The 10,609-nt window shown below is 39.7% G+C and overlaps 2 protein-coding genes across 3 annotated transcripts; one reads left to right on the top strand and one right to left on the bottom strand.

The window, feature by feature from the left end:
- Positions 1–90: 90 nt before the first annotated feature.
- Positions 91–4,548, bottom strand: get1 (guided entry of tail-anchored proteins factor 1). Its single transcript, XM_003441613.5, has 5 exons — positions 4,071–4,548; positions 3,442–3,607; positions 2,082–2,149; positions 1,783–1,897; positions 91–448 (listed from the first exon to the last, which is right to left on the bottom strand). Exons 1-5 carry the CDS (start codon positions 4,158–4,160, stop codon positions 375–377), a joined length of 513 nt encoding a protein of 170 aa, XP_003441661.1. The 5' UTR covers positions 4,161–4,548; the 3' UTR covers positions 91–374.
- Positions 4,549–4,677: 129 nt separating this feature from the next.
- hmgn1a (high mobility group nucleosome binding domain 1a) lies at positions 4,678–8,151 on the top strand. 2 transcript variants are annotated; one of them, XM_005474567.4, is made up of 6 exons: positions 4,678–4,910; positions 5,957–5,986; positions 6,998–7,027; positions 7,124–7,162; positions 7,256–7,372; positions 7,471–8,151. In XM_005474567.4, exons 1-6 carry the CDS (start codon positions 4,896–4,898, stop codon positions 7,528–7,530), a joined length of 291 nt encoding a protein of 96 aa, XP_005474624.1. In that variant the 5' UTR covers positions 4,678–4,895; the 3' UTR covers positions 7,531–8,151. The 2 variants fall into 2 exon arrangements, with proteins under 2 accessions (XP_005474624.1, XP_003441659.1); XM_003441611.5 differs by having other exon boundaries at positions 4,684–4,910; positions 7,468–8,151.
- Positions 8,152–10,609: the final 2,458 nt, after the last annotated feature.

Raw genomic sequence — 10,609 nt, forward strand, 5'->3', positions numbered from 1 at the left:
TCAATCTTTATTTCATTACAGTAATGTTTTACTACCCAATTTGCTTTTGTTGGCTCATTCCCAGGTAAAGGTAAAATAACGACACACACATCTTATTTTTTTTTCTTTTTAATAAAAATGAATTTCCACATTTCCAAACCACTGTTTCAAAGTAATAAACGCACAATCAAAACAGCCACATAATTATACTTAAATAAAAACAATGCTAACAATGATAACACTTATATAGTAAACTACTGCTGCAATTCGAGATCACCAAAATGCACTGCATTTTTTAACGTTGTTTACTAGGATCAGCTGACTGAAAATGACAAAACAAAAACTGCAGCGTTCGTCATCAAAGGAAACTGTTGAGCAGAGGATTAGGAAACACTTTAGCTGACAGCATTCAGAGCCAGAGTAACTACTTTGTTGCAAACCACCAACCAGCAGGTGATTCCTACTCCACCTGAAAAGGAAAAACAACAAAACAAACAGCTCATTGATGGAGCTTGACACCAGGCGGAAAAGAACAGCACATATTGATTTACACTAAATGCATCATATTGTATAAAATCTACATATTACAGAATATCTGCACTGAAGTGAAATGAATTAGGTTTTATTATCAGTGGATAATGACATCATCATGATTTCTATTCAACTATAAGCTATGTGTAGTTTTGTTTTTTTAAAATAAAGAAGCTGTTATGGATTTACCACCCTCTTCATTAGGTATACCTGTTCAACTGCTCCTCAACACAATTATCTATTCAGCTAATCACATGGCAGCAACTCCATGAATTTAGGTATGAAGCTATGTGAAACATGACATGCTAAAGTTCAAAATGAGCATCAGAATGGGAATGAAAAATGATTTAAGTGTCTCTGAATGCGGCATGGTTAGTGTCAGATGTGTTGGTCTGAGTATTTCAGGGATTTTCCCAAACAACCATCTCTAGGGTTTACAGAGAATGGTCTGAAAATAAGAAAACATCATGATTGTTGAAGTCAGAAATCAAATTAAAAAAAAAAAAAAAAAAAGGAGTCTGAACAGACTGCTTTGAGCTGGTAGGAACGCAACAGCTAATAAAAACAATCACTACTTATAACCAAGGTATGCAGAAGAGCAAGCAGATGGGCTACAGCAGCAGAAGACCACACCAGGTGCCAATGCTGTCCACTAGGAACAGGAAACTGAGGCTACAGTTCACACCGGGTCAAAGAAAATTGGACAACAGAACAGTGTAGCCTGTTCTGATCAGATTTCTGCTACAACATTCACGTGGTTGGGGAAAAATTTGGTTTAACAACATGAAAGCACTGATAGATCCTGCCCATTACCAGTACTTCAGGATATTTTCTTCAGGTTCATTACTTCAGTTACCTTAGTATGAATCAAGCACACTATACCCATCTTTTAATGGCTGTTTCCAACAGAATAAAAAGCCATGTCACAAATCAATCGTCTCAAACTGTTTTTTGTTTGTTTTTTTAAACATGACAGTGAGTTCGCTGTACTCAAATGGCCTCCACGGTCACCAAAACTCAGGTCAATAGTGCAGCTTTGGAATGTGGTAGAACAGGAGAGTCACATCAAGGACGTGCAGGTGACAAATCTGCAGCAACTGTGTGATGCTGTCATGTCAATGGATAAAATAACTGAGGAATGTTTCCAGCATTTTGTTGAATATATGCCACAAAGTAGCAAGACAATGCTGTAGACCAACCCCAGTAGTAGAAAGGTATACTAATGAAGTGTCCATTGAGTGTATACTATAGGCAATGCTATCTAATACAAACCTGCCACTCCTGTTGGGAAAGCCACGAGGCGCTCCACAGGAGCAATCCATCTACTTGGTACCACAGTCACTGGATCAGAGTAATACTTCCATATCAATGAAATCATCAGCGCAGCCTGACAAAAAAAAAAAAAAAAAAAGTATATAAACAAAAAAAAACAACCCAGACATATAGAGTCAATAACAGTAAATAAGCTAATTCAACTACTTAAAAACTATTATCTGGAGGTTTTGGCCAGTGCTATAGGTTCACAACTAAATTAAAATACATTCATGCTTCTACTCGAAATCTCCACCTACCTGCAGTATGTAAAAAACAATGCTCACAACCCACTTCATTTTGGCTTGTTGAGCGGTTCTTGATTTGACTGCAATAGACAAGAAATATGCAACTGTTAGTCTCAACATATTAATTTTTCTTTATTTTGTAGTGATACTGCCAGTTCCTTTAAATCAGATGGAACTGTCATTTTGTTTCACTTTATTATTTGACCATCCCATGTCAAGGGATGAAACCAGGATAAATTACTTTTTTTAACCAGTCACAGGGTAACAGGGAAAGTATTAGTCCATTCTTTATATGGGCTTTGTTAATACCAACATTACACAAAGTAAATCTTTTGCTTAAGTGTAAACAGACAGCACTATTACTTTTTATTCAAGAATCAGGTAAGGATTAGAGTCAACACTGAGAATCACAAGACAGTGCGGTCAGAATAAAATCAAAATAATGACTTAAGTACATAGAGAAGAGCCTGGGTGTAATGCTGATTGTACAATAATTTAAAATTGACAATGTGCAGGTTTTGGAATATGTCAGCAGGGAAACAGTCTTTAGTAGCCTTTGTATTGCTAAGTAAGTTATCACACAGAACAGACAGTGTTTCTTTACCAGATTGCCTGGGTCAACAAACCAAAACAAGAGAGCATGAACAAGAGAGGTGAAGAGTAGAGGGCATGCAGGTTGGAGTGGATGGAGACAAGTGTCAGGGGTGATTTGTGACAGAAGGATAGCAACAAGAGTGAAAGGGAAGGTTCATAAGATGGGAGTAAGATCTGCTATGATGTATTGTTTGGAGCCAGTGGTGCTGACAAAAAGACGGGAGCTCAAGCTGGTGGTGGCAGAACTGAAGATGGGAGTGACCAAGATTGACAGGTCTGCAGTCTGGTGATATGGTTAGAGGCAAGCTAACATGGTTTAGACAAGGTTTTAGACATGTGCACAGGAAGCTGGGTGGATATACTGGATGAAATGATGTTTAATATGGAGTTGCCAGGCAGGATGAAAAGTGGAAGACCACAGAGAAGACTGATGGATTCAGTGAAAGAACACATGCAGAGGGTTGGTGTGACAGAAGTGGATGCTAATCCTGAGGCTGTGGGGCCAAAAACAGTCACTTACCTCTAAAAACCCCCAAATATGTCTTCTGATTGATAATTTTTAACATGTAAATCTACATTAACAGACATTCACATCTGTGGAAGACATAATATATGCCCTTTAAGAATACCTACTACATATTTTCTCCTGTGTTCCATAAAGAAAAAGCAATTAGTTTTAACTTTTTAGAGCTCATCACTCTGATGCAGTTAACTTCATTTTGAGGCTCCTGTCACACCAGCTATCCTCTGAATGTCAGTAGGCACTTTTACATCTCACCATGTGTTTTCAGCTTGTCTGTTGTCTTGTTGATTTTGCGCTCCAGTCTGGCATATCTAGCAAACTCATCCATCATGCTAATGGAGGACTGCTCCTTCTTCATCTCTTGGATTTCAGCCCTCATCTCACTCTCCTGCTCAGCATCTTTCTGCACCATCTTTGAGAGCTTGAAGAAGGGCAAAGAAAAGACTATTACTGAGCAGCCTGGGCCTGACTGAAATGTTTATAATTACAGTACTAGTCCCCATTAGGCAGTCTAATCAGTACCTATGAATGTCAGTTTAACACTTAAGATTTCCATGAGGCAACCTTTCGAGCTACAAACAATCTTTAGCCGTATAGCTAAGCTGTAAACACAGTTTCTTAACATTAAAGCAGGACCTTTGGCGATAAAGGAGGAAAAAGAATCCCAGTTAAATGCAGCAACTACCGGATTCTCGGTTAACCCCACCCTCTGGTTGTAGCTCAGCTATAACTGAGGAGGTACAACAGCTATAAGTTAGCTTGACAGACGGCTAAGCAAGTCAACAACAATCCACCGTGTGTCCGACGAGGACACAGATAATAATACACCGGCATTCAAACAACTTTAACAACTACCATATATGCAAACAATAACTCCTACTCACGAAGGAAGATATGGTCGGTAGAAGGATTTTCATAAGATTGCAGAGAAAAACCGAGCCAAGCACCAGGAACCATGCATAGCCGGCCGCCATGTTTGTTTCCTTTCTCCTCCACTCAGTCAGCCTCCTCCTTGTTGCAGCTGTTGAGCGGCTGGACTGCTCAGTGCACTGACTTTAATAATTATCCCACTAAAGACGGGACATGCTGTTAGTAATTACGACTGTCTTTGAACACTGCAGTAGTGAAATAATGTAACGTGCATATATATATGGCGTCCTCTATAATAAAGGACTGGATGGGAAAGGGAGAAAAATGCAGGCACTATTATTTTTTTAATAATCTTCTTTCTTTATGTAAACTATATCTCAAGCTCACCATCTGCCATACATTATTTAAACCCTACACGCACACACACAACTAATACACCCGGTGAGCGGCCAGCCAAGCGGTTATAAAGTTAGATAAGGCCTGGATTGACTGATTGGCACACTGTCCTGCCCACACAGGTAGAGATGTTGTGTTTCAAAAATATGCTGCCTCATCCTCAAAGCCAATCACAGGAAGCAGTGGGCGGGGGCTCTCTCTTCCTGGTAGGTTGGTAGGATAAGGGATAAAATATACCGAGAGGGGGATCCAATCCGGTTTGAGCTAGTTCTGGTACTGCTCGGACGTTTATGTTAAGTTACAGACTGCAGCTGGTGGAGGTGTAGGCAGAGGTGGCTGGGCTGACAAAACAACAACAACTCCTCCTTTTGTTTGTGTAACTGTTTTAAGAAAGGCAGTGTTCCTGTTTTTTTTAAAATTCCTGCCGTGCAACCTAAGCAACAATGGGAAGGAAGAAAGTAAGTGGAAAGAAAATGTGTGCTTTACGCTTGGGTCGGCATGATGCAGAAATAGCGTTTTAAGAAACTGTAGCAGTTGTTTTGTGGTGTTAATACACGTATGCAGGAGCAATGCAATGCAACACGCTACGGCGTGTCCATGTGCGTGCCGTGGAGTCCACCTTTGCCTGCGCTCAGGTCTGTCGTGTCTCACTCCGCTGATACAGGGAAGTGGCGCCTTTTTACTTAGCACTGCTTTTTTCGCTCTCTCCCCCCCAGTCCAGTTAAAGCTTCTGTTTTGTAAACCGTGTGCCCGGCTGAGTTTTAATAGTCACCAACTGTGCGCCGAAACAAAGGGGTGTAATCACCATCGAGGCGCACAGGTTGGCATTTCGGGGAAATTTCTTTCGTAATTGCCTCCTTATTTATTTATTTACTTGTGCTCTGGGTTACACGCGTGCTGTTTCAGGTACCAGCTGCACTTTCAGGGACGTGTCGGGTTTTTTAGTCGCATTTGCGGCCAAATTTGGCGGAGATTTTGACCTCAGGCGAGTGTGCGCGCACTGGAAGGCTGGTGCGCGTCACTCCTGAGGTGTGCAGTCCCTTTCCCCCCCCCCCTCTCTGGTTTGGCTCGTTAATGGCAGCTGATGTATCCTCGACAGCACAGCGACACATCTGGCCGTTTTGCTGTCAAGCGGAGCTCTATTAGTAATGGAGGATGACCTTATTATTTTTTTTTTATTTTTTTTTTTTTTTCCAGTTTAGTCACGCTGGTGATATAAACAGTGACAGCAGGCGGAGTGAGTCCACTCCTTATTTCTTGTGTCCACGGAGCTGCTGTTGCTTTGTGGGAAATAAACTCGCACCCGCCAGATCCTTCGAGTCAGCTCAAAAACGTGACCCTCCCCATGTACGGATTGCATAATTTCTTTGTGACTTGAGGGAAAGGAGAGGTGCCCATCCCCCCCCCCACCTCTTTGCATTACACACCCACTTTAGCTCACTCATGAATGGTTGTTGGTTTTGGCTCATTATGTTTTCCCCCCTCACTCTCTTGTCTTTTTCAGGCTACCACTGATGCAGATGCAAGTGCAGAGGTTAGTATTTCCACTAATAAATTCCAAACTAATGCTGATACCCAGAATAAGATTGATGCTTCATAGCCAGTTCAGTGCATCCCAGTCTTAATCGGTGGAGTTTTGAGACTGACCGTAAATCGGATGGGTTTTAAAGTGCAAGTTATGTTGAGTTTGTGCAACCCAAATTGTTCTTGTTTACCAGATTTGTCTTAAAATGAGTGCACAGGTAAAGAGTTTTGTGCTTCTAATGCCCTAAAACACTAAACTATTTGTTCAATTTATTTCATTTAGGGGAAAAAAGGAAGGACAAAAACATACTATACAAAATAAAGCAAATTACACTCTGATAACGCTCCACCTATGCTGATTCAGTATACATATTGAATAGGAGCAGTAAGAAGTGCACACTTATTAATTCCACCCCTTCTCCTTAAGTTGGCAATTAATATTTATCCAGCTTCCTTATTGATTATAAACCTGAATAATAGCAATATGGATATTTCTAATGCTAAATTTGCTGCACGAATCAAAACTCCCAGGATGCAAAGTTTCATCTTTACTCCCTTAAAGGACAAATAATGAAGTGCATACAGAGTGCAGTTATATCCACAGTGTGTCTTTGTCCCCTGTCCTGTAACCTCAAACACTCCCTGAGCGTTTTTTTTCCCGAGGTTTCTTCCTGTTAAAAGGGAGTTTTTCCTTCCCACTGTCACCAAGTGCTTGGACATTGGGGATCGACTAATTGTTGGGGTTTTCTCTATTATTGTAACGTCTTTACAGTATAAAGCATCCTTAGATGCCCTGTTGTGATTTGGTGGTATGTAAATAAAATGGCATGTCTGAAACGCATGCTGGCAGTTACTACTTCCCTTTGTGGGCTCATTGTGTCATTGTAACACCTCTCATTGAGTAACATGGGGTTTTTTTCCCATCATAAATGCTGGGGGGGGGGCTGTCTCTTCCGGAGTGCTTAACTGAATTAATGTGGCCTTCTGTGTTTTTTTTTTTTGTTTTGTTTTTTTCCTTCAGCCAAGGAGAAAGTCTCAGAGGTTGTCAGAAGTAAGTCTACAAAGCTCAGCAAAGACCTTGACAGATTAATCTGTGGATTTTCTCATTGCTCTGTTTGTAATTTTGGAACATGATTGTGTGTTACAGAAAGAGACGCAACCAAAACCACAGCCAGAAAAGACAAAGGTAAAAGACAAATCTTACCATTGCACACAACCGCTATAACCATATAAAATGCACAGCAGCTTCATGATGCTTGGTTTGTTATTGACACCACAGGCACCCCCCAAGACCAAAAAGGTGAAAGAGGCAGCCAAGGCAGAGGAGAAAAAAGAAGAACCTCAGGCAGAAAAGGAAGAGGTGCCAGCAGAAAATGGAGAGGCCAAAGCTGATGAGGTATTCTAAGTTTCCCCTTTTTTTGTGAGCGCCACGTGACATTTGCACTGTCACAAAACAGAACAAAATAAAAGTGCGTTTTCTCTGTTCTCCAGCAGGCCGCAGCAGCAGATGAAAAGGACGCCAAGGCTGAAGAGGAGGAGAAAGCAGCAGAGTAGTCGTGTTGCCACTGAACTAACTCGTCAATGCTCCCTGTACCTCCTTTGTTGTAAAATGCAGAGAATATTTTTATCTACTATTTTCTTAAGACAGCAGTGTTTTTAGGGATATGATTGCTTTTTTAAGAATAGTACGGTTTCCATTCAGTTTCACGGCTTCTGTGAAGGGAAAGTTTATTGTGTCCTTGTGATCTTTTTGTCTTGTGTTTAATTTCTTTTTCTTTTTTAAAGCCTGTTTACCCGAGACATTTCAGAGGTACCTTTTTGGAACTTTATAACCTGTTTTGGAAAATGCATCAAAATTCTGTGCTGGATGGGTAATTGTTTAAAATTTGTGTTCTATGCTAAGTAATGCCTTGCTCATTTTCATTATCATCACAGGAAGTCATTGGGTTGATTTTTATGTTATCGTGTATTTGACAACAATGTGATCGATCCATGTTTTCTGCTTTGCTTTAAACTAAATGCATTAGAGTTGTACTTCTGACTCTTTTCCTATCGTGAAATCTGTTTGGTTTGGGGATTTCTCTACTAATGTACAGTTTCCTCCTTTAAACAAAAAAAGTTTCCTTTTGTTATAAATGGTATAAAATACCAATTAAAGTGAGGACTTTGATTTAAGTGTGTGTTTCTTAGCAGTTGTGTACTGTATTTGGCCAGAGGGATTTACTTTAAATGACCTATTTCAGATGTTTCTATTGTAAACCACTTAAATTATAGATATTAGAAATTCCTCAAACTAAAATGCCTAAGTTACTAATTGTTACTTTTTAATTTTTTTAGACTTCTCAGTTAATTTCATAAGAGAATCACTGAAGATTACTTTATAAAGATGGTGACATTTACACTGATCAGGAATAACATTATGACCACAGGTGAAGTAAATAACAGTGATTAAATCTCCGTCATAGCACCTGTTAGTGGGTGGGTTATATTAGGGAGCAAATGAACATCTTGTCCTCAAAGTCGATGTGTTGGGGGCAGGAAAAAGGGACGAGCGTAAGGATTTGGTCAGCGCCAACAGATGAGTTGCTGTAGCTCATATTGCCAAAAAAAGGTTGATGCTAATTTTGATGGAAAGGTGTCAGAATACACAGTCCGTTGCTGTTTGTTGCATATAGTGTTTAATAGCCTCAGACTTTTCAGGCTGCCCATGCTGACCCCTGTCCACTGCCAAAAGTACCAACAATGGGCGCTTGACCATCATCAGAACTGGAGCACAGAGCAATGGAATGGAGGTGGCTTGGAAACGGTATTCCCAGATAGCTGTGGCCTCTTTCAACAGGATAATGAGCCATGCCACAAAGCACAAATGGTTCAGGAGTGATTTGAGAAGCATGCGTTTGAGGTGTTGACTTCACCTCCAAATTCCCCAAATCTCGATTCAATCGAGCATCTGTGTGATGTGCTGGACAAATGTCTGGTCTGTGAAGGCCCCACCTAGCCTAGCATCTTACAGAACAAAAACAACCTGTTGCTAACATTTTGGTGCTAAATACCATAGCTCGCCTTCAGGGGTCTAGTCGAGTCCATGCCTCAATGGGTCAGAGTTATTTTGGCATCAAAAGGGGGACCAACACAATATTAGGCACATGGTGTTATGACTGATCAGTGTAAATATCTGATCATTGTGCTTGGGGTAGTTGGTACTGAGCTCCTGAGCCCCTACTGTACACACAGTTTGGCCCAAGATTTTCTATGTGATTATTGATTATGTACATTTAAAATTGCATTTGCTCATCAGCTAAAAATAATTAAGATCTTGAACCTTGACAGTGGCACAGAACCACTTTAAAAAAAAAACTTTTGCAATTCTCCACATGATATACTTGGCATGCTGGGAAATAGACCAATCCTTTTAAAGTGCTTTATTACTCTAACCTTTTGGATAGGTTAAAGAACCAGTTTTTATTTACCACTACTAGCAAAAGTTATGATTTTGTTTTAAGAAGAAAATCATGGTGAACAACATCTGTGGCCTGCATCTCTCAGTCAGCGATGATTTTCTTTCTGTGACCCCTCCCTCAGCCACATAAGTCAGTCCTCAAACTATATATATACTATATGAAGATCACAGAAAAGAGACCACAGAGAAGATTCGTTGGCTCATAACTTGTACTAAGTGTACATGTCGAAATATACAAACACACAGTCAAATAAACGGTCCTATATTTATTCCTGCATACACACTTCCATACATACTTTGGAAAAACAAGAGCCAAAACTAATGGGCAAAAGTTTAGGAACTAGCAAGCTTAGGAAAAGCATGATTGCCCACATGATCAGAGAGGGCAACTGCAGTAGTTCTGCTATATATGAAAAGGACTGGGCAGGTAGAGTTTTAAATGTAATAAAAATTTTTTTAAAGGAACCTCACCTGAAGCACTTAAGAGGATGCAGTGAAGGAGGGTTGGTGTGACGAAAGAGGATGCTAGTGATAGGGTGAGATGAAGATAAATGTGCTGCTATGGCGGCCCCTAAAGGAAGTGTCAGAATGAAGAACAACTGACTGTGTTTTTTTCTTTTTCTTTTTTAATTAAAACCCAAAAGAATATGTTCAACTTTAAAACCAAAGACAGATCTTTTCTGTGAAACTATAACACATCTGACAATAATGTTGTCTATAATAGCCTTACCAAATCATTCCAACAATATATTGTATATCACAGATTTTTTGTTTACAGTTTAGGCTTTCAACCTTGTCATCACCCGCTGCAGGTCATGCCCATCCAGAGTGGAACAGAAAGCACTGATGAGTAAGTGTAATTTTCAGCTCTCAGAATGACTCATGTAGAGAAATTTTAAAAGGTAAAAGACACAATTAACCAGTATTGAAAATAAAATAAAAATGCGAAAACTGCCATGGATATTTTTTTAAATAATTATAAAAGAAATATTCACAGTATTTTTTTGTATTTTTTATGTATCTTTGGATATTTTTATTTGCTTTTTCAGCAATTGAAATGACCTTCCGGTATCTGTTGCTCAAGTCAAGAATGATTTTTGATTCTCAGATTTGTAATACATCTTATTTCGTGTTTATTTTATCTTGACCGCATGCGCAATATATCCTGTCTAT

The sequence above is a fragment of the Oreochromis niloticus genome, linkage group LG14 (assembly GCF_001858045.2).
Source record: "Oreochromis niloticus isolate F11D_XX linkage group LG14, O_niloticus_UMD_NMBU, whole genome shotgun sequence".
Classification (NCBI taxonomy): Eukaryota; Metazoa; Chordata; class Actinopteri; order Cichliformes; family Cichlidae; genus Oreochromis; species Oreochromis niloticus.